At 35.1% G+C, this 24,665-nt stretch overlaps 1 protein-coding gene across 3 annotated transcripts in view; it reads right to left on the bottom strand.

The window, feature by feature from the left end:
* Positions 1 to 2,114: 2,114 nt before the first annotated feature.
* Positions 2,115 to 24,665, bottom strand: part of HDAC9 (histone deacetylase 9) — a 929,650-nt gene continuing 907,099 nt past the window's right edge. For 2 of the 3 annotated variants that reach the window (XM_053898416.1, XM_053898417.1), the window contains one exon: positions 2,115 to 8,402. In XM_053898416.1, coding sequence (XP_053754391.1) covers positions 8,363 to 8,402 — 40 coding nt within the window. In that variant the 3' untranslated portion in view covers positions 2,115 to 8,362. Of the gene's footprint in view, positions 8,403 to 20,236; positions 20,362 to 24,665 lie in introns of all 3 variants that reach the window. The other variant, XR_008420659.1, reaches the window with a different exon arrangement.

The raw sequence follows: 24,665 nt of genomic DNA, 5'->3' as shown, positions 1-24,665 counted from the left end.
AAACAAGTAAAAGAAATGTTTAGCAAAGGAGAAAATTTAAAAATAGCATACTAGAAATATGGATTCTTGAAGGAAAAATCTCATCTATAACATGAATATAAAGTCTTCACATCTCATTAAATCTTCATAAATACTTTATTAAAATTTTTATTGCATCATTAAATTGATTTACTGTATCACATCTTAAGGTTTTAAATATTAGTCTTTTGCAATAATTATCTTTAGGGAAAAAGCAAAAAATATATGTGAGACTGTATCAAACTTCACATGCCCTATATAAGCTTTCAGTAGGAAGTTAATAGTGCCTTTTTAAAATATACTAAGAACTCAAAAAATGTGACTTAATATAAGGTAAATGCAATCTTTATTATATCTCCAGCTTTTTAAATACTGAAAACAGGAATTCATTCACTTCTCTGAATCTTATTCCCCTATTCTTATGACATTTAAAAGAAGTATCAGTCTTTTCCAAAGTACTAATTAGGATATGTGGGTAATCACCCAATTATGGTCAACTGTGAGGACCATGGGAATTGATACTGATATTGATATTACAGAGCTGAGGAGAATTGCAATATTTGGAAGTACTTTGAGTTAAATAATTCCAAAAGTGTAAATAGTAAAAGTTCTTTAGATTTCTAACTGCAGACTTTTTTTTTAAAAATTTTTAACGTTTATTTATTATTGAGAGACAGAGACAGACAGAGCTTAAGCAGGGGAGAGGCAGAAAGAGAGGGAGGCACAGAATCCCTGAAGCAGGCTCCAGGCTCCAAGCTGTCAGCACAGAGCCCGGCGCCGGGCTTTAACTCACAGAACGCAAGATCATGACCTGAGCAGAAGCCGGACACTTAACCAACTGAGCCACCCAGGCGCCTCAAACTGCAGACAACTTTTTAAAAATAATACAACACTCTGGGGGTCCTGGGTAGCTCAGTCAGTTAAGTGGCTGACTTTGGCTCAGGTCATGATCTCATGGTTTGTGAGTTTGAGCCCCGTGTGAGGCTTTGTGCTGATAGCTTTGTGCTGTGCAGCTTGGAGCCTATTTTGGATTCTGTGTCTCCCCTTCTCTCTGTCCCACCCTTGCTTGTGTGCACTCTCTCTCAAAAATAAATAAATAAACTTAAAAAAAATACAACATTCATTCTAGTTTTTCAACTGTACTCCCCTTTTTCAATTGTTCTTTTTTCACCGTGCAAACTTAAAGGAAACAAAGGACCATGACGTAACATTTGCTATTTGACAAATCTGATTAAACCAAAGGTGTTTACCACTGAGACCTACTCTATCCACTCATTCCATCTCAAGTTTACTTTCTTTTAGACAAAATACTACTATCTTTTCCCAGAAGGAATCCAAGCCATTGTCCACTGGAAACAGTTATGTTTTAGACTGTTAAACACTGCAGGGGTTTATAAAATACAAAAATAAGTATTAGTTTTGGAATAGATTTCAAGAGTTTTTGAAATATGTATTCCAAAGACATTTTAGGGTTATTGGCTAGATTAAAGAAAGATGTTGAAATAAGGAAAAAAAAAGTTTTGTAACTTGTACTTACTGTACAAACCTACCCACAATTACCAAATCCATTAAAAATGATAATTTAATAAAATCATAAGGTTAGCAAAGACTGAGCATATAGTCTATTCTGAATGTTAGTCATAGTTTTACAGTTAAAAAATGCTTTTTGTCTACTCTTTTTTTCATATCATGTATGCCATTTGGACGCAGATGTAGATAAGGATTTAAGCCTATCTCTTACTATCTGTAACAATGGGTAAGTAAATGAGTTAATCTTTTCATGTTCCATGATTTATCTGTGAATGGGAGTCTTATACATGATGTAGGGGTTCATGTGAGAATACTGTAATTATGGTACAGTGCTCAGTAGAGTAACAGGTACAAGTCTGGGATAACCAGTATTAGCTACTGTTATTTTTTATCCTAATCAGCACATTCCATTCAAACACTACTACTTTTAACCTACCTTTTTCTTCTTTTGTTAATTCTCACATTATAAAGGAATTTATTTGCAAAGAACCCTTTCACTTTTTGAAAGTGGAACACAGTAATTTATAACTATATTTTATTTACTCAATAAATATGACAAATAACGGTTTTATTTCAAATAGCTTTTATTCACACTAGGACTAGAGGAAATCTAATTCAGTAGAAAACACAAGACAAAAGGGGATCTTTTATCCTCTTCGAAAGAGAATCACAACATTAACAACATAGACAATTTGGAACACACCATTGAATTACCCATTCAGTATTTTCAAATACAAAAAAAGGAATCAGAAAGAAGGTAAACATTCCAGGAGCATGTTCAACAATGGTATTGTTATAAGGTATTAATCCTTTATTAGATAATTATTTTTCACATCTGGGAAAATATCACTGGCAGCACAATTTTAAGAAAAGAAGTTTGGCAACATGTATTTTTCTCAGCAGCTCTGGATGACAGATTTTGGTGAACGCTAGCCAAAAAAATTAAGGGCAAAACCACTGGTGCACAGAGGACAACAAACTGATCTTATTACAGAAACAGATATCAGACCACAATAGAAAAGACATTTTAATTTTACACAAAGCCAGAAACTCCAGATTATTGGCATACACATCAACAAGCCTGGTCTAAAGTGTTTAATCATGAGAGTAATAAATATTGGTTTCCTGCCTGCTCTGCCCACTTTGTTTAAAAATATCAGGATATTTGCTTTCAAATGACAAAAAACTGATGAGGCTATAATCCACAAAATGGTCATTCACTTGTAACAGAATGCTTCTTATGCCTAGCAACCACTGAAAGGGCAATTTTATATAACCCAGCTGTTGTGGAGATAAGACACTAACATTGCTTATCTAGAAAAAGTTTGAGAAACTTAAAATTTAGAAAAAGCATATGGAGACTTTTATCTAAAAACAATTTTTTCATACCCAAGGAAGTGTGATTCCTCCTCAGATCTTAGAATTCTTAATTCCCAAGTTGTTTATTACTTCATTCCTACTCAATTTTAAGTTAATAAAAGCAATAGCCTGAAATTGCTGCAAGATCTCTGTCAAGTGTCATAAAATGCCAACTCCAAGAAAGGGCACCACAATGAAGCCTAAAGGACATGACTACATTGTCCCACAAAAAATTTGATCCTCCTTATTTTATTTGATGTTGCAACATTTGCCTCTAATGTGCCTAAGGCCCAAACAGAAAAATAAAAGAAGTCCAATTTTCTTTGAATAGTCTGGAAATAATATCTTATTTCCAAATTATATTGATTTAAAATTACTGTTCAGCCATTTTTTTCTGCAGGTTAGAGTTTAAGCCGATGAGTTTGAATCATAAAGACATCATCCAAAGGGCAAGAAAAGTATATGTACAATCTTCTCTATGTGATAATGAGCATGACACAATTAGGCAGTAGCAATAATGGTGGAAAACTATATTTGACACAAAAGAAAAAATTCTGCATTAATAAAACAAAGTGCCAGGTCCAAAACTGTAGGCCAAAACACAATAACTGGATCTACCTTTTAAAATAAGAGTAGAAAAAAAGTCAAGTGGTTCCTGAAAAGGAAGAGATAAAAAGGAAGATAAGAGAGTATCTAGTAAAGTGTTTGTATAAATTGGCATGAATCAAAGTATACCTAGTGGTGTCTCAGAAAATAAGTTGCCAACGTTGTTTCTACTTACTAAACACAGAAATTTAAGAAATTACCCTGATAGTTTAGATATGGCAATTTGGCATTGGCAGTTGGACAATGGAAGGAGAGAAGGGTAAAAGGAAATTATTGGTTAGAAAGACTGGCACGGTATGGTGAATTCACCATGTATTTGCTAAACATTCCAGTTAGAGAATTAAGATGGTTAGAAAAAAAAGAGAGAGAGAGAGAGAGAGAAGATGGTTTGAGAAATTGTTACAACTCCATTACTCAATCAGTAAGATCAAGTCCAAAAACTCCAGGTCAATAGTCTAAGTTTCAACTGTCTGACCCAGCTATTTCAAGCATGTTATAACTGACTCAGTTGTTGCATAAACCATTATATAAAACTAGCCATGTATATCATAAAAAAAAAAAAAAAAAAAAAAAAAAAAGGCTGCCGCTGATTTGGAGAAATCAAGTTCTAGAGTCCTGTATCCCATGTTCATCTACACAATTTATACTCTGGACCACATGACAAGCATGTTTTGTTTCATAAAGCATTTGATGAAGGAAAAGCAAGGTGTTAAGATGCAAGGGCTATGATTTTCAATGTAAATATGACCGGGAAAAGAAGTCACGCATAGGCACATATTTTAGTGACGGTGTTGATTTAGGTGACGTAATAATACTCGTAATACTTCATTCAAAAGGCAGTAAATAGTATAAAATACTGTTGGAGACCAAAATGTAATTGTGCCCTTTGGGAACACAAGAGATATTTGATGAAGATAACGACCATGCTGATGATCAGTTCTGAAGACAACAATAAAATGCCCCCATTTCTTAGTTTTAGATCATCTGGTTTTCATTTCTTTTGGAGGTGAAAACGCCCTCTTTATGGTATGGAGTTGAATCGGTGTTTTTCCCTATTTCTTATTTTTTTTTCATATTTTCTCTGCTAGTCTAGTGATTTCATTCCTGAAGCAGGAAAAGAATGTTAAGATAGATGCCACTAGAAATGACAATGTCAAACTCTGACAGAGTGGTTATTTGAAGCTCAGAATGAATTGCTTTTAAGATAAAAACCTTTGGTTTGTTTGTTTTGTGGCTATTAGACATTTAATACTTTCACTGAGACAAACTGAGTATAAACTTTCAAAAGATAAATACTAAGAAATATTTAAATAAACTGTCCTAAACATAGATGCTGCCATAAAAAATAAGTGTGAAAGTGCTGACTGAAATTTTCTCCCAGGAGACTGTCTTCATGGTCATTCTATTTTACTTCCATATGGAGTCTGTAAAGAAACCCAGTAAATCCACAAAGCTTTATGAATGACCTTTGGATATATAAGAGTACTAAATTGTTAGGAGAGACCAGCCCCATAGTTTCTGAAATTGTGTGAGGAGACGTCCTGCTTTCAAATCCACTATGTTTGTTTGTTTTTTCAAGGTTTTAAGTAATCTCTATACCCAACATGTGGCTTGAACTTAAAACCCCAAGATCAAGAGTTGCCAGCCAGGTAGGTTCCTCTGCTATGTCCTCAGTGAGAGGTTTATGAGAGTTTTGCAAAGGGTTATAGTCAAAACTGAAGGCAAGATTTCAGTTCTTATGATTGGTAATGGAAATGTGATTTGTAATAGTTTTTCCTGTGTATCTCTGTTTTTCTCAAAAGCTTATTTCTATCTCTAATATTGATGTTGTAAATATGTTTAAAAATATTTCAAAATATTTCATCTCAAAATGTTCTTCCCATTTAGTAAGCAATAATTAAATAGCCTCTATTACCATTTGAGGTCCATTTTACTTATTATCCTAATAAAATTGTCTGTTTTTCAGACACTGGGTTGTACTATATAATTGAGAAAATTAACTTTCCTTTTGTACTTATTATCAAATATTATTAAAGTCCTAGAATTATTTGCTAATTGATTTCTCAAAAGTCATCATTTTTACTCATCATGTATGTGATCTATTAGATTGTGAGAAAGCTTATGTATTTAAACTTCACAAAGAGAGAGAGTAGTGCTAATAATCTCTTACTATTATGAGCAATAAAATTAAATGTATAAGTGGAGAAAACTATTACCAAGTGAAACCACCCTTTCAAAAAGTGCTGGCCTATTTCAAAAGAAGTGTTGATGTTCTCAAAAAGCCTCCATTCGGTCCCTGAGGACTACACTAGAGCTTGTAAGGGTATAATCAAAAAGCACTTGCAGTCTCTTCTTACAACTACATTCAGCTGTGATTAATCTTCTCCCTACCTTATCTCCCTCTCCATGCATCCTAAAGACCCTAACTGCAACCAACTGGGTACCACACAGAAGAATGTGTGATTAACTCATTAATGTGTCATGTTGTAAATCTAAATAACCATGGAGGTGTCCTAGTAATTTGGCTTTATCAGACTGATGGCTGTGTATATTAAATATGTGGCAAAATTATTATAGGAAATGTTAGTAAATTAGTATGCTTGCACTATACTGTTTCATTTTCTTACTCAACATCTAAAAAATATCTGGGAAGACTGACAGTAATAACTGAGATTTGTAATTATGAAGCCGAGTTTAGAAAGTCACAATTATGTTTCCAATTAAAATATGACATAACTTTCTTTTTAAGGGGGAGAGGTGTCTTTTTTTTTTTTTTATTAAAGCCTTTGGCTCCACTATTTGGTTTTCTATAAGTAAGTCTCCTCAAGCAATTACAGAAAAATTGCAATAGCTAGCAAATATGATTGGCATCAATTTCTCTGAAAATATGATTTTTTAACAAAAATTCATTATTATTGTGAATCTAGATTGACCTTACCCTTATGCACTAAAACTAATTTTTACCTAATACTGAGTTACATTCCATTTCAGATTTCCTATTTCAAAGGGTGTCTCAAATTTCTAAGATGTTAAACCAAGTATTGAGCCATTTTTGTATATGTAATAAAAGTCTTTAAAATTAAAATGGTAATCCTAAAAAAACCAAATGCATGAAAAATATGGTCTGACTGTATAACAAAAGGGAGTTATATAATTCTACTTGAGTGAGATCTTTCATCTTTGATTTACAGGTTAGAGTCCTCTTTAACTAAAACCATATTGTTTTATATCTTTCATATCATGGCCTTTCCTAAAACCTTGTTTTAATTAAGGTTTCTTTCAGATTTCTGAATAAAAGCATGACAATCTTCACTTATGGCTTTAATATATCCTTTGACTTAGGAAAATATATAAAAAGAAACATCAACTCTTTCAAAAGCATTGTCAGACATTAAATACTGCGAGGTATTCTACATCAGTATCTTTAGGTGTTTGAGTTATACATTGAAATAAAATTTTGGGAGGTAGGGTATAACCTACTTATATTTAGTAAATTGCTTTTATTCTCAGAAATAAATGTCCTTTATTTTTAGCCTTTGACATTAAGGTAACATGTATGAAGGTTAAGTGTATTTTTGTTCCCCCCCTCCCCACAGGAAGGCACAACTTCATGGTTAACTCAATTCAAGGTGACTTCAAATAGGCAATGCCTTCATTAACACATTTCAAAGATCTAGAAAATTCAGTAGCATTCCTTCACCTCAGTGGTGTCAGAGTTAAAAGAACACATCAGGCCAAACAACTGTTAATCTGAAAAATATAAATAAAATAAAATAAAATAAAATAAAATAAAAAAATAAATGAAAGAAAGAAAGAAAGAATCAAAGAAAGAAAGAAAGACTCAAAGCTCCTAAGTAATTGGGAAAATTATGGGTAATCTTTAGCTTTTCTATAGGAAGGAGGGATGAAAGGTAAAAAGAATGGATGTGATGGAGGAAATAAAAAAAGAGAACCAAGTTCTTGATAGATTTGGAACAAAGTAAGACCATCCTCTATGGAGCATATGCTTGAAGTGACTATCATTAGAGCAAGGGATGTAGGAGGCAGATGGAAGACCTCATCCTCAAATACAGTTGCAAATCTCCCATGTGTGAGAACACACAGAGGGAGGTTAGGGAAATAGGGTTATTTTTCTCAAGAAATGTGACATAAAACATTGCACCATTACATACAGTTTGTGAAGATCCTTTGGCATTTGGACTTTGAGAGACAGCATGGTTTATTCCATTGAACAAAGCCTCACCCCAGTTCCTCCATCTTGAACTCTCTTACGAGTAAGAGTTGAACCATGTGTTAAAAGCCAAAAAAACAACAAAACAAAACAAAACAACCCCCCCCCCCTCGATAGGTCAAGAACTGCTATCTGTTCATACCCAAAAGCAAATCCTGTAAGCAATTTAAGACTGACAAAAATTATGCAATAAAAAAAAAAACTGATCAGAATGTCAGGAATGAGTATTTCTTAGGTTTTGCCCAAAATTTTGCTGGCTGTTGTAGCATCCATAATTAACAGTATCTAATGCTGTACTGGATGTTACTAGTTTAAACTTTGGGCGTGGGAGTGGGTCACTCAGCATATTAAAAGTATGCTGGAAGCAGTTTCTTCCAATCATGGTTTTACTGTAACTTTAGAATCACAACGGTTATGTTTAAGGAATCTTTAATGCCCTTTCAAGTCCATCCAAAGAACAAGTGAAGCTGCTGTTCAGAATTTTGTGCCCAGTGTTTATGTTACATCGAATCTGTGCCACCCAGGCAGCAGACAAGACATGTCTGAGGGTGCTGGGTGGGGGGATACACAATGATGTCACACACAGGAAATATAGTGGGGGAGGGTGTGCTTGGCACTTCACAAGGCTGGCTCCTCTTCCATAGGCTCACCAGCAGTTCTGTAAAAATAAACAGGCAATCAGAATACGGCATAAGAGTACACAATGACATTGTAGATTTTCATGCATAATCAAAGCTGATTTTTCAGCTCTCTCTAATGTTTATTTGTGTTATTCAGTTATCCATAAATAGAGTTTCTTTCCTAGGAAGTATAAACAAATGTCAAGTGGAAAAACATTTTAGATCCAAGCAATCATTGGAAATGTTCCTGTTTATATTAAAACATGTCAAAATATTTTATAAGTCTAGATTCTGAAATGTACATGTTTTGTGTCTAGTACAGTCCAATAATTTATTGAAAAAATTAACTACAATATTTTATTTTAGGAGCAATCACAATGATTTCCTATGGAACCAGTTTGCTAACGAGAGCAAAGGACCCATCTAGCTTCTGGAGGAGACTCACCAGGGCTCTAGTTTTTGCTTCTGTTCTTTCATAACTGGATTGGCTGCCTGCCGGAGGAATTTCAAATCAAATTCTGAATTTGATTAGTAAATTGCTGCTACAGACCCAACATTTTTACAAGAAATGCTCTATGGAAGTGTGTAAATAGTTTTTATTCGGCATCATCTGTGGGGTGTTCTGCTCAGGCAAAACCAAAACTAATTGCTTGGAAATTTATACTTGATATTTAAACTTAATTTAGTAACACTCTGAGGGTGTTTTAAGGCAAACTTTTAGAATGATTTTTAATTTAGTCAAAAGGACAGATTGTAGGAGAAATCCAAATACATGAGGTAGTTGGATGGTTGAGGAAGACTACTGGGATTTGAGATGCCGAGAGAAGTGAGTTTGAGTCTGAGCTCTGCGATTTGCTAATGTTGTAACTGCTAATGTTGCACTTCCATGAAGCAGTGGCTTCAGGTTCAAAACCAGAGGGAAAAAATGCTCCTTACAGAATTAGGTAAGGTTAAAAAAAGATACAAATTTGACTTGTAAACAATAAACACTATGAGACATTAGTTATTTAATACTTTGGATCTGTCCCTTTGTCATCTAACATATGCATACAATTGTGTGAATGGCTCAGAGATACAGAGTTATGCCTATGCTACCACAGGAAACTATGGAAATAATATTTGGATGATGGTTCTCTTTGGATGGTGCAGTAATAGATAGGTGGTTTTCATTTTTTTCATATAGTTTATACTTGCCATGATTCTATGAGTTACTTTCATAATGGAAAAAAAAAATGCTATGTTTAAAACAAAGCTGCTCCTGAAGACAAATGAACTATTTAGCCATGTTGTTTTATACATTTATAAGGAAAATAAATCAAGATTTCTATGCATCTATAAATAAAGTAGTTGCCATTAAAATTTTTTTTTAGCGTTTATTTTTGAGAGACAGAGAGAGAGAGAGAGAGAGAGAGAGAGAGAGAGAGAGAGAGACAGAGTGCGAGCAGGAGAGGGGCAGAGAGAGGGAGACATAGAATTGAAGCAGACTCCAGGCTCCGCTGTCAACACAGAGCCCGGCACGGGGCTCCAGTTCATGAACCGAGAGATCGTGACCTGAGCTAAAGTCGGACACTTAACCGACTGAGCCACCCAGGTGCCCCAAGTAGTTGCCATTTTAACTTAGTGTTTTTATAATATCAATGAGATGGTAATAAAAAGGATTTTAATGCATCCTCTAAAGCATGAGAAATATACGATATTCATTATTTGACATTTCCTAAAGGGGTGCCAAATCAGTCCACGTGAGTACTAAAAAAAAAAAAAATCATTTCTTAGGAAGTTATAGCCTGTCCAAGATTATACTGGATAAGGAGGTTGTGAGAAAGCATTTAGCATTGTTATATAAGATCAAAAAAAAACTGTTTAAATGAGTCATACTCTATCAAAATCTTTCCAAACTAAAATTATCAGTATGCTGAGAAGAAAACTCTAATGGAAACTGAGTTTTCCTATTTTTTTTTTTTAGCTTTATTGAGATCCAACTGACGTACAACATTGTATAAGTTTAAGGTGTAGAATGTGATGACTCGATACACAAATATATTGCAAAATGTTTACCACAAACACACATCTTTCACTTCATGTAAGTACCATCTGGTTGTTGTTATGGTAAGAACATTCAAGATTTAATCTCATAGCAACTTTCACGCATACATTACTGTTAATTATAGTCACCTTGCCTTACATTACATCCTTGGAATTGATTCATCTTATAAATGAAAGCGTGTACCCTTTGACCAACATTGTCCCATTTCCCCCAACTCCCAGCCCCTGGTAACTAACAATCTATTCTCTGTTTCTATCAGTTCAACGTGGACTTTTTCCAGTTTTACTGAGAAATAATTGATATATATAATTGAATAAGTTTAAGGTGTACAGTATGATGGTTTGGCTTACATATATTGTGAAATGATTATCATAATAGGTTTAGTTAACATCCATCATCTGGGGTGCCTGGGTGGCTCAGTTGGTTGAGTGTCCGACTTCAGCTCAGGTCATGATCTCACAGTTCATGGGTTCAAGTCCCGCATCGGGCTCTGTGTTGACAGCTCGGAGCCTGGAGCCTGCTTCGGATTCTGTGTCTCCCTCTCTTTCTGTCTCTCCCCTACTCTTGCTCTTTCTCTGTCTCAAAAATAAACATTAAAAAAAAAAAGAATCCATCATCTTATATACATACTGAGTTCAATAGGTTTAGATTTCACATATAGGTAAGATCATACAAATGAGTATTTATCTTTGTCTGCCTTATGTCACTTAGCCTAATGCCCTCAGGTTCACTCATGTTGAATCTCTTTTATGGCTGAATAATATTCCATTGGAAGTTTATACCACATTTTCTTTATCCATTCATCCATCAATGGAGACAGGTGTTAGGTTGTTTCCTTGTCTTGGCTGTAGTGAGCAATGCTGCAATGAACATGAGAGTGCAGATATTTCTTCAGGATACTGATTTTGTTTCCTCTGGATTATATACCCCGTAGTGAGGTTGCTGCATCACATGGTAGTTCTATTTTTAATTTATTGAGCAATCTCCATCACTAACATTTATTATCTCTTGTCTTTCTCATGCTAGCCATTTTAACTGACGTAAAATGGTATCTCATTGTGGTTTTGATTTGCATTTCCCTAATGATTAATGATGTTGAACATCTTTTCATATACCTGCTGGCCATCTGTATGTTTTCTTTAGAAAAATATCTGTTCTGGTCCTTTGTCCATTTTTTAATCAAATTATTACTTTTTGCCATTGAATTGTATGAGTTCCATATATATTTTGAATATCAACCCCTTATATATGTATCATGATTTGCAAATATACCATATATCACATATATACATGTGTTTGCAAATATTTTCTATATCATAGGTTGCCTTTTCATTTTGTTGATTGTTTCTTTTGCTGTGCAAAACTTTTAGGTTGATGTAGTTACACATGTTTATATTTTTGCTTTTGTTGCTTTTTCTTCTTTTTGTCATATCCAAAAAATTCATTGCAAAAGACCAAAGAAGCTTTTTTCCTTATTTTTTTTCTAAACTATAACTATGTTTATAGTTTCAGGTCTTCATGTAAGTCTTTAATCCACTTCAAGTTAATTTTTGTGAGTGGTGTACGATAGGGTCCAATTTCATTCTTTTTCATGGGAATGTCCAGTTTTCTCAATACCATTTACTGAAGAGATTACTTCCCCTTTGAATATTCTTGGCTCCCTTGGTAATATTAGTTGACTGTATATGTGAGGGTTTATTTCTGGGCTGTCAGTTCTGTTTCATTGGTTTATGTTTGCTTTTATGACAGTGCCATACTGTTTTGACTACTACAGCTTTGAACAGTTTTAACTCAGGATATGTGATGCTTCCAGCTTTGTTCTTTCTCAAGATTGTTTTGGCTATACAGGGTCTTTTGTCATTCCATATGAATTTGAGGATTTTTTTTCTTCTATTTTTGTGGAAAATGCCATTGGAATTCTGATAGGAATTTCATTGACTCTGTAGATGACTTTGGTGTATGGACACTTCCAAACAGTTAAATCTTCTTTGTGTCATTTTCAGTTTCTTTCATCAGAGTCTTCTTTTTGGTATATAGATCGTATTTTGTATTCTGCAACTAGCAAACAGAGATAATTTTACTTCTTCTTTTCTTGTTTGGATGCCTTTTTTATCTTTTTCTTCCCTAATTGCTCTTGGTAGGACTTCCAGTACAATGTAGAATAGGAGTGGTGAGAATAGGTACCCTTATGTAGTTTCTGATCTTAGAGGGACAGTATTCAACTTTTACTGTTGAGTATGATGTTAGCTGTGGGTCTGTCATATGGCCTTTATTATGTTGAGGTATGTTCCTTCTATACCTAATTTGTTGAGAGTTTTCATTATGAAAGGATGTTAAATGTTGTCAGTTGTTTTCCCTGCACTTATTGAGAGAATCATATGATTTCTACCCTCCATTCTATTAATGTGGTGTATCATGGTGATTGATTTGCATTTGTTGAACCATCCTAGGGATAAATTCCACTTGATGATGTTGTATTATCTTTTAAATGTGTAGTTGAAATTACTTGGTATTTTGTTGAGGATTTTCACATCAATGTTCATCAGGGGTGTTGGCCTATAATTTTCCTTTTTTGTAGAATCCTTGTAGTATCTGACTGTGATATTGAGGCAATATGGACTATATTAAGAGAAGTTTGAGAGTATTCTCTTCTTTTCGATTTTTTTGGACAAGTTTGAGAACTGCTGTTAATTCTTCTTTAAAGGTTTAGAAGAATTCACCAGTGAAACCATCTGGGACTGGAATTTTGTTTGAGAGGTTTTTGATTACTGATCCAATCTCCTTACTCATTATTGGTCTGTTCAGATTTTCTATTTCTTCATGATTCAGTGTTGGTATATTGTATATTGCTAGGAATTTATTAATTTCTTGTAGGTTATCCAATTTGTTGGCATATAACTGTTCATAGTAGTTTCTTATGCCACTTGTATTTATATGGTATTAGTTGTATCCCCTTTCATTAATAATTTTATTATTTGAGTCTTCTTTCTTGGTAAGTCTAGCTAAAGGTTTGTCAACCTTTTTAGTTTTCAAAGAATCAACTCTTAAGTTTGTTGATCTTTCCTATTGTTTTTCTATTCTCTATTTCATTTATTTCTGCTGTGATTTTTGTTATGTACTTTCTTCTAGCAACTTTGGGCTTAGTTTGTTTTTTTTCTAGAAGTTCCTTAAGATGTAAACTTGGGTGTTTTGAGATTATTTATTTATTGAGGCATTTACTGTTGCAAATTTGCCTCTTAACACTGCTTTTCGTTTATCCCATAAGTTTTGGTATATTCTGTTTCCATTTTTGTTTGCTTCAAGATATTTATTTCAAGACATTTTTTGATTTTCTTTTGATTTCATCCTTGATCAATTAGTTCAAGAGTGTGTTAAAATTTCCATATATTTGTGAATTTTCCAGTTTTCCCCCTGCAATTGGTTCGGAGTTTCATACCATTGTGGTCAGAAAACATACTTGGTATAATTTCAGTCTTGAAATTTGCTAAGACTTGTATTGTGACATAACATTTGATTTGTCCTGGAGAATGATCCTTGTTCACTTGAGCAAAAATGTATATTTTCCTGCTGTTGGATGAAATGTTCTGTTTATGTTTGTTAGATCCATTTGCTGTAAAGTGTAGCTCAAGTCCAATATTTTCTTACTGATTTTCTCTCTGAATGATGTAACCATTGTAGAAAGTGGAGTACTGAAGTCACCTACTATTATTGTATTGTTGTATATTACTCCCTTCAGATCCATTAGTATTTGCTCAATTTATTTAGGTGTTACAATGTTGGTGGCATGTATATTTATAATTGTATCCTCTTGATAAGCTGACCTACTTATCAACATATAATGACCTTTGCCTCTTATTACAGTTTTAGACTCAAAATTTATTTTTTGTTACATACATATTGCTACTCCTGCTCTACTCTGTGTTTCCTTTTGCATGAAGTGTCTTTTCCATTCTTTGACTCTGAGCCTATGTTTATCCTTAAAGCTAAAGTAGTCTTTTATAGGCAGTATGTAGATGGAATTGTTTGTTTGTTTAAATTCACTTAGCCATGCTACGCCTTTTGATTGAAGAATCTAATCCATTTACATTTAAAATAATTGTTGATAACTAAGAACTTACCGTTTTGTTAATTGCTTTCTAGCTGTTTTGTAGTCCCTTTGTTCCTTTCTTCCTTTCTTGATGTCTTCACTTTGAATTGATATTTCTTCTTAGTGGTATACTTTGATTCCATTCTCTTTATCTCATGTGTACCTACTATAGCTTTTTGTTTTGTGGTTAGTCTGAGGCCTACTTAAAACATCTTGTACATATTACAGTCTATTTAATCTGATAACAACTTAACTTTGCTCACATGCAAAATTCTACCCTTTTACTCCTCCTCCCTACATTTTATGCTTTTTATGTCACACTTTACATCTTTTTATACTATGTATCTGTTAAGAAATTATTGTACCTATAGCTATTTTTAATACTTTTGCCTTTTAACTCTTACACTAGAGTTAAGTGGTTAATACAACATCATATTACAGTATTAGAACATTCTGATTCTGACTGTATTCTTACCTTTACTAGTATACAGAATATTTTCATGTTTTCAAGTTATTCAGTGTCATTCTTTCTCTTCAGCTTATAAGAACTACTTTCAGCATTTCTTCTAAGGCAGGTGTTGTGTGATGAATTTACTCAGCCTCTGTTTGTTTGGAAAAAAATTTATCTCACCTTCATTTCTGAAGGACCACTCTGCTAAATAAACTATCCTGGTTGACAGTTTTTTATTTTCAGCATTTGAATATATTACCCCACTCTTTCCTGGCTTACAAGGTTTTTGCTGAGAAAACCACTGATATCTTTACTGAAGTTCCCTAGTATGAGATAATTTTTTTTTCTTGATACTTTTAAATTTCTCTTTGTCTTTGATTTAGAGAGTTTTATTATAATGTGTCTTACAGAAGGTCTTTTTTTTTTTTTTTTGGTTTTGTTTTGTTTTGTGGCGAGAGAGAGACAGAGACAGAGAGAGAGAGAGCGCACACACATGAGTGGGGGAGAGGGGGAGAAAGAGATGGAGAAAGAGAATCTCACTACCACGAGATCATGATCAGAGCTGAAATCAGTTGGACACTTAACTGACTGAGCCACTCAGGCACCCCCAAGAATATAATTTTGTATTGGAATTTTGAGCTGACCTATTAGTCTCATGAACCCAGGTATCTAAATCTTTCCTCAGGTTTGGGAAGGTCAGCCATTACTACTTTGTATTTTTTAAGTTTATTAATTTTGAGGGTGGAAGGGGCAGGAGAGAGGGATAGAGATAATCCCAAGTAGGCTCCACAATGTCAGTGCAGAGCCTGACGTGGGGTTTGATCCCACAAACCACGAGATCACGACGTGAGCAGAAACTGATTTGGACTCTCAACTGAATGAACCACCCAGGCACCTTAAGCCATTATTACTTTAAAAAAGCTTTCTGTCACCTTCTTCTACTGAGATTCCAATAATTCATAATCACTCCTGTGATTACAAGGCCTTCCCAGGGGCATAGCAGTGGAGGCCAATGCTGGGATTCAGGTTAGTGGGGTGCAAGTACACAGCTGAAGGGGTTAGATGCAGTTGAGCCCAATGGTTCAAATCACTGGGTTTGAGTCAGGTTTAGATGTGGGCCTACATGAAACTTTGTGGGCCTTGACTTTTGGAGTATGCTCCTGTGGCTGCTAGTGAGTTGGCCAGGAGTGTGCAGGTACAGAGTTGGAGGGCCTAGCTGCACCTGGGCTCAAGAGTTCAGGCCAGAGACAGAAGATAGGGCTGAATCCTGTTCTCTGCCAGTTGTGGGGGCCATGACTGTCAGAATGGACTCCCATGGCTGCAGGGTCTTGCTATGGGTGCACAAATGGCAGTGGAGGCTGGTGATGGCAGTCAGGCCAGCAGCGTGCTGGTGCACAGCTGGAGGGGCTATCCCTGAGTCTGTGCATGGTGGTGGATCAATGGCAGGGGTCCAGGTTGGTGTCTTGCACTGGTGCAGCCACAGAAGCTGGGGCTGGCTGCCAGTATAAATCCCAGGCTGCAGAGGCATGGGGGACAGAGGGAAGAAATGAGGAGAGACCTGGGAAACTAGATAACATGAACATGAAAACCTCTCGGGTAAAAACCTGGTGTAAAATCTCCAGGGGGTCTGAAGGAGCTGTTTTGGACATTGGTTTCTTCAGCAGTAAAAGCTACTGGGTTCCCTGCAGAGCATGTCACTGGGAACCACGATCACTCCCATTGCATTTCTGATACTGGTTGTGCCCACACTTCTTCCTTGTTCCAGGCCATCTCTATATGTCTCAGCTTTGCCAGTTCTCTGGGTGGGGTGAAACTGAAGTAGGTCCTTTCTGCAGTGTCCCAAAAGGGTGGGGATGCTGGTCACTCATCCCACTCTCCTCTTCCCAGCAAGGGGAACTCTTTCTAGCTGAGGCCCTCCTGGTGCTGAGTAGTGTCAGTCTGGAGAATGGATGACTCAGGCAAAATGAAGCTGTTCTTCATTCCCTTTTTATGTGGTTATTCTCAGGTTTTCTGTTCCACTGTTCTGCTAAAGTTTGTGAGTAGACTGCTAAGCTCTCCCAGAGCTGTTTTTGTTCGTGGACGGGTATCCAATTATTGATCTTTGTTGGGGGAAAAAAGCTCAGGTCTCTGCTCTCCCATAATAGTGACATCATTCCCCCAACCTGAATTTTCCTATTTCTAACCCAAATCTACAATAAGATGATCTTTCCCCCCATACCCAGGACTCAATTATGGCTGGAATTTCAGAGACAATAGTATAGAGAGAAAACATTCCATGGGTCACAGATGTAAGTAACACATATTTATTCTTTGTGGATGATCTGTGCATTCTTCAGATACATACATGTCCAGCCTAAACTCTGAGGACATGAACAGATGCTTCTCTTTCCTCCCTTCAAAATCATTTCCTGCTTTGGGACACCTGGGTGGCTCAGTCAGTTGAATGTCCAACTCTTGATTTCGGCTCAGGTCCATGATCCCAGAGTTGTGGGATCAAGCCCCATGTCTAGCTCTGCACCAAGTGTGAGTCCTGCTTAAGATTCTCTCTCCCTCTCTCTCTCCCTCTCTCTGTCTCCTCGACTCATGCACTTTCTCTCTAAAGTAAAAAAAAAAAAAATTATTTCATACTAACCACTTTTTTGAAAATAGTCCACTTACTAATCCCCACCTTCTACTGAATCAAATATGCATCCACATAACTAACCAATTCTCTCTGTGTCTTGCTGCACAGAGATAGTGTTAGTAGCATAGAAAGTTGTAGAATCTCCTGGATTTCAAGGCAAATGATCTGTGCTTAAGTCCCAGCTCTACCACTTTCTAAAATTTAACTTTGAGCAAGTCAACATTTGTGGAGTCTCAATTTTCTCTTTAAAACTGAAATATTCCTTGACTTGCCCTCAGGGATGTAATTTAAGAGAACATGCTTTATACACTGTAAAGTGTTGAACAATTACAGAAGAACTGTATTATTTACATCTGCCACTGTGATAATTTATAGTATTTCCCTTTTCACATACATAGCTTTCAGTGGAGGTGGTATTGTCTTTATTTAATTCCTATCCCCTAGATATCTGTTTTATAGTCTACATATTTCTTTAAAAGGATTTTTTAAAAAGAAATCATCTTTGTGAAACACTTAGAAAATGAACTTGGTGAGGAATGACCTTTTAACGTATTTTTAAACAAATTTTTTTTAAACGTTTATTTATTTTTGAGACAGAGAGAGACACAGCATGAACGGGGGAGGGTCAGAGAGAGAGGAAAACATAGAATCCGAAGCAGGCTCCAGGCTCTGAGCTGTCAGCACAGAGCCCAACGTGGGGCTCGAACTCACAGACTGCGAGATCATGACCTGAGCCGAAGTCGGACACTTAACTGACTGAGCCACCCAGGCACCCCATTAATGTATTTTTTTTTTTGTGAAACAGTGAGAAGCAATGCTCTGGAAATGTGGGGGCTCCCCACTTCCGTAATCAATGTACATATACACCAAGCTTACCTTGATTAGCAAAAATACAGTTGTGGAAAGAGATAGGGAAAGGGAAGAGATGCAATCTTTACATTTTTAAATTTAATTCCATTTGTAAGTAGGTAAGATGCAGACACAGTAAGGTCAACAATACATATAAAATAAAACCTCCAAAGATAAATTTTAGTACAATAGTTTGGCTAATTGGAAGACATAAACTTCTACTCTAGCAAGCCAACTTAACAGTGAACACTGATGATTCTCTGTCAATAAAGGGTGAAGATTACATATATTTAAGAGAAGGATCTGTTCAGTCCAGCAATCACAGGTTAAAATAACTTACAAAAATATAAAGCAGAAAGTAAACAATTTAACTTGAGAAAATACATAGCATAAATTTAAATTCTTGTATTTGCCTTACATTCTTGTACATTTCCCAAAATGTATTTCATTTCCTATGATTTTTAAAACAGTATTTCTTTGTTTATATGAATAATGTCATTTAGTAATAAGTGTTTTCTCTTGTTTCATTGACTTGTTTGAATCCCATTATTATCTTACTTTTTTCTTCCTCCTTCAAGGCAGACAATCTAATGCCTGTTATGTACATTATTTTGTTTGTAGGGTACTCTTCAGAGCTATATATTATTGTTTTGTGAGCATATATTTTTATTTTATGTAATTAATATATATTTATATATTTACATATTATTTATAAACGAACATATTTATATATATCATATATAATATGTATATTATATATATAATTTCTGTTGCTTAATTTTCTCACTTAGTTCTGCATTTACTAGATCTATCCATGTAGTTATGTTTATCTAGTCTGTCACTGCCAAGTACTACATGGTATCTCCATGATCTATCTATCTATCTATCTATCTATCTATCTATCTATCTATCTATCTATATCTGCCACATTTTAACTATTTCATTCTCCCAATAATGGACCCCAGGTTTGACTCCCTCTGTCTACCCACCATGAATAAAACTGTAGTGAACTTCCTACTATATATATACTTTAATGACTTTAGACAAGACCATCTTCAGAAGCAGGATTACTAGTTAATATGCTTTGTGTATAGTAAATAGTACTAAACTGCTTTCCAGAATGGCTGCCACACTTACCTTCCCACAGCTCCCAAAGCTCCACATGTCTACTAATTCTGGCACTCCACAGTTTACTGAATCTCTCACTGATTCAAATTATAATTACTGCATGTCTATTATGCACCCTGGCTCTGTTCTAGGTACTACAAGTATTGAGGAGACAGAAAATAGAACAGGGGTACCTGACCTAATTTGGGGATTGATGGTCAGTGAATATTCTCCAAGAAGAGGAAGTGATATTTGATCTGAATTTTTTGGATAAGTGGAAGAAAATGGGGAGGCCAGTACATGGTCAAGTGGGAAGAAAGGCAATAAAAATATTCCAAACAGTATGGAGTATGTGCCAAGGGGCATGATATGAACATGAATATAGGTCTTTGGAAAAAAATATAAAAACCACAGTAAGATACCATTACATATCCGCTAGAAAGGCTAAAATTATAGACTGATTTTACAAAGTGCAGGTGAGGATATGAAGTAATTGGAGTAGTCATTCATTGCTGATGGGAATGAAAGATGGCACAACCATTTTGGAGAGCAGTTTGGAAGTGTATTACAAACACATGGCTTTCCTACACCTTGGCGATTCTATTCCTAGGTATATATCAAAGAAAATTGAGTGCTGTGTTCACAAAATAAAAACTTGTACAAAAATTTCACAGAGACTTAGGTTCCTCAAAAAATTAAAAATATAATTACCATATGATCCAGCAATTCCAGTTCTGGGTATATATCCAAAAGAATTGAAAACAGGATCTTGAAGAGATAATTGCATACCATATTCATTGAAGCATTATTCGCAGTGTCCAAGAGGTGGAGGCAACCTAAATGTCCATTAATAGACGAATGATAAAGACAATGTGGCATATGCCTACAATGGAATGTTATTCAGCACTAAAAAGGATAGAACCTAATCATATACTACAATATGGATGAACCTTGAGGACATTTTGCTAAGTGAGGTAAGCCAGTCACAAAAGGCAAATACTGCATATTCCACTTATATGAGGTATCAAAAGCAGTTGAATTGTTAGAAACAGAAAGTAAAATAGTGGTTGCCAGGAGCTGGGGAATAGGGAAAAGAGAAATTGCTGTTTAATAGGTATAGACCTTTAGTTCTGCAAGATGAAAAAATTCTAGAGATATGTTGCACAATAATGGGCATACAGTTAACACTACTGTACACTTAAAAATGGCTCAGAAGGAAAATGTTATGTTACATGCTTTTTACCACAATAATAAATTTTCATAGCTTTATTCATAACAGCCCTAAATGGCAGAGGACCTGAGTAGACATTTTTCTAAAGAAGACACACAGATGGTTGACAGGACATGACAAGGTGCTAAACGCCCACTAATCATCAGGTAAATGCAAATCAAAACCACAATGAGATACCATCTCATACATGTTAGAATGGCTATTATCAAAAAGACAACATATAACAAATGATGGCAAGGATGAGGGGAAAAGAGAACCCTTATGCACTGATGGTGGGATTGTACATTGGTGCAGCCACTATGAAAACATTTTATGGGAGTTCCTCAAAAAATTAAAAATAGAACTGCTATATTATGATCCAGCAATTTCACTTCTGGGTATTTATCAAAGGAAATGAGAAACTAACTTGAAAAGATATATTCAGCCCCATACTCACTGCGATATGATTTAAAATAGCCAAGACATAAAAGCGACCTAAGTATTTATTAGTGGATGAATGGATAAAGAAAATGTGGCACAACGGAGTATTATTCAGCCATAAAAAAGAAGAAAATCTTGGCATTTGTGACAACTTGGATGGACCTTGAGGACATTATGTTAAGTGAAATAAATCAGACAGAGAAAGCAAATACTATATGATCTCACTTACCTGTGGAATCTATAAAACCTCTGAACTTACACATACAGAGAGCAGACTGGTAGTTGCCAGAGATGAGGGTAGGGGTAAGAGGAAGGTAAAATGGGTAAAAGTGGTCTAAAGGTACAAACTTCCCATTATAAAATAAATAAGTCCTGGGGATGTAAGGTACCTCAGAGTGACTATAATTAATATCACTGTGGTTTTTTGTTTGAAAAATGTTAAGAGAATACATTTTAAGAGTTCTCATGACAAGAAAAAAATTATAACTATGTGTGCTAATGGATGTTAACTAGGGTTATTGCGGTGATTATTTCACAAAATATACATATATTAAATCATTATGTTTTATACCTAAAATATGCTACATGTCAATTATGTCTCAATAAAAACCCCCAGAAAAATAAATTAATAGCTCCAAGTAGGTAACAAGCCAAACACCCACCCACAGGATAGACAGGTTATGGTGTGTTTATACAGGAGGATACTGCAGAGTAACAAAAATGAACAAGCTACTGACTATATGGGTCTCAAAAGCATTATGCTTAGTGGAGTAAAATAAGACAGACAAAAATCTGTATGACCTACTGATTCCCTTTAAATGAAACTTAATGTTTGGCAGAACTAATCTACAGTGTTGAAACTATTTTAAAGAACCAAAAAACAAAAACCCAAAAAAAACCGAATTACCTCTGGAGGAAATGGCGTTGACTAAGAGGCACAAGGCAACTTGATGGCTGAGGAAAATGTTCTTGATCTTGTTCTGAGTGATGTTCATTTGAGTATGGAATAAGTAAAAAAAAATCTGTGCATACTAGTATATGTAAGGTACGTTCCAGTTTGAAAAAAAAAAAATGAAATATCGCTTCTCGGCCTTTTGGCTAAAATCAAGTGAAAAAAAATGAAATAAGTTCACTGATCATGGAGGCTTATGAGTCCTGTTAAGAATGATAATGCTAATGGAATGGAATGGAAAGGCAATGAAGGGTTTTAAGCAGAGGCATGACAGGATTTGCTCTCCAGTTGTTTTGTTTTGTTTTGTTTTGAAGAGCTCCCTGATTGCTCCATAGAAACTGGATTAGAAAGGAAGCAAAAATGGATATGGGAACTAGTAAGGAAACTACTATAAGAGTTTGGACAAGAGATGAAGGTACTTTGGACTCAGTGTTGGCAGTAGACGTTTAAAAAAGTAGATGGTTTGCTCAAGCTATTGTCTCTATCTCAAGATACCTTTCTTCTTATTTACTAGGTGAAATCCTATATATTTTCCTACCCTGGCTCAGTTGTTCTGCTCTGTGATTTGTTTCCCATTTCTTGGTCTGTGTTAGGTCTTCTCCTTTTTTTTTCTACAGCTCAATATAGCAAATTACTTGTCACTTAGTATAGTTGGTTGCTCATGTCTAATCCTATGGTAGGAAGAATAATAGCCTCTAATGGTGTCTATGTTCTAATCCTGGGAAGCTGTGAATATAGTCACTTTGCATGGCAAAACTGACTTTGAAGATGTGATTAAAGTTAAGTACCTTGAGATGAAGAAATTATCTTAATTATCCTAGTGGAGCTAATCTAATCATGAGTCTTCCAAAGCAGGGAATCTTTCCCAGTTTATAAGCCAGCTTTCCCAGCTTTCTTCTTTCAGTCAGATAGAGATGTGATAAGTGAAGAAAGGTCAGCAGGATGTATATCTGCTGGTTTTGTAGGTACAGAAGGGGGTCATGAGCCAAGGAATACAGGCAGCCTCTAGAAACTGGAAAAGACAAAGATGCAGATTCTCTCTTAGATCCTCCAGGAAAGGACTCAAGCCCTGCTAACCTCTTGATTTTAGCCTAGAGACTTATCAGCCTTCTGACCTTTCTGTCATTTTAAGCCACTGATTAATTTTACAGTAATTTTTAAAGCTAGCAATAGAAAAGTAATAAAATCCGCAAGTATATGAACATTTTGGGGACTGTGAGGAAGCTCTGTGACCCTGAATCTCAACACTTTGTCCAGCACATACAGAATAATCAGATGTGTTTAAAGAATGAATGGACTGGATATTCTCTTTCCTCATTCCGCAGATTGGAGGATAATCCTGTAATCTGTCAGCATCACTCCCATGTTTGTCTCCCTCCCTAAAGACAATTCCTTTCTCCATTCAGAAAGATACTTTGCTGCCTCCTCCCTCCTTTATTATATTTATTCAGTCAATCTATCTTTATGATATGAGTACTATGGTTTCTAGTTATCTGAAAATTGACATTGTCAATTAGTCCTATACATATAAAACATATACATATAAAATACATATAAAAATACATATAAATACATATAAAATACATATAAAATAAACATTTTGAAAACTTATAAAAATATAAAAATACTAATTCTCTCACAAAACATAGTAAATCGAGAGAGACAAGAATTGCTAAGGTATCATTACAAAATGTTGCCATTTTCACAGTATTTCATCTTCTCTCTTTGGATTCATTCATTCATTAAGTATTTATTTATTACCTACAATGTATTAGGCATTGTGAAAGTCTTGAGTTAAGTCAGCTAATTACAGATTAATGAACTCAACCAATTTATTGCTTAGAGATTATTTGTCAATCCCTTGTGTTTAATGACTGTACTACTGATTTAACCTATTAAAAGTCAGCCATAGATGCCCAGGTACAGCCTCTATATTCTAATATACATCACTGGATGATGAACTATGTATTAAAGGAGGCAAAAATAAATTGTGGAAGAAGAAAAATGATGGAAAAAATAATGAAACCAATCTTTACTGAGTATTTACTATGTATTAGGTATTGTGTTAAGAAGTACTGTTTCATTTTCTCCTCAAAACCCTATGAAATTTTCCCTTCATTTTTAAATACAAGGAAAACAATGCCCAGGGAGATAAGTAACTTGCCTGAGGCCACACAATTATTAAGTTGGTGCTAGGATTTGAATCTGTGCAAGCTGATTCAGACTCTATTCATCCTTTGTAGTGTTAAGAAGAAAAGAGTGAAGGAATAGAGATGAAGATGAAATGATAGGAAGCTGAAGTTATCATGTGATCTTATTTTACTTATAGTCCCATTCAAATGTGCTTCTTTTTCCTTAGAAAACACTTCTTTTAAGAATTCAGAAGGAACCCTAAAATATATAAATGGGCACTGGGTTGAACCCTAACATACTAAGTCAGACTTTAAACATACCCCGTGACCACATGATAGGCACCAAAAAAAACAGAGATAAAAAGATGGTCCCCAGAAAGAAGAGGAAAAAGAAGAGAAGAAGGG

This window comes from Panthera pardus, unplaced genomic scaffold, assembly GCF_024362965.1.
Source record: "Panthera pardus isolate Hobbes unplaced genomic scaffold, ASM2436296v1 HiC_scaffold_8, whole genome shotgun sequence".
Classification (NCBI taxonomy): Eukaryota; Metazoa; Chordata; class Mammalia; order Carnivora; family Felidae; genus Panthera; species Panthera pardus.
Note: the sequence above shows the minus strand (reverse complement) of the source record. Positions and strands in the feature narration are given on the sequence as shown.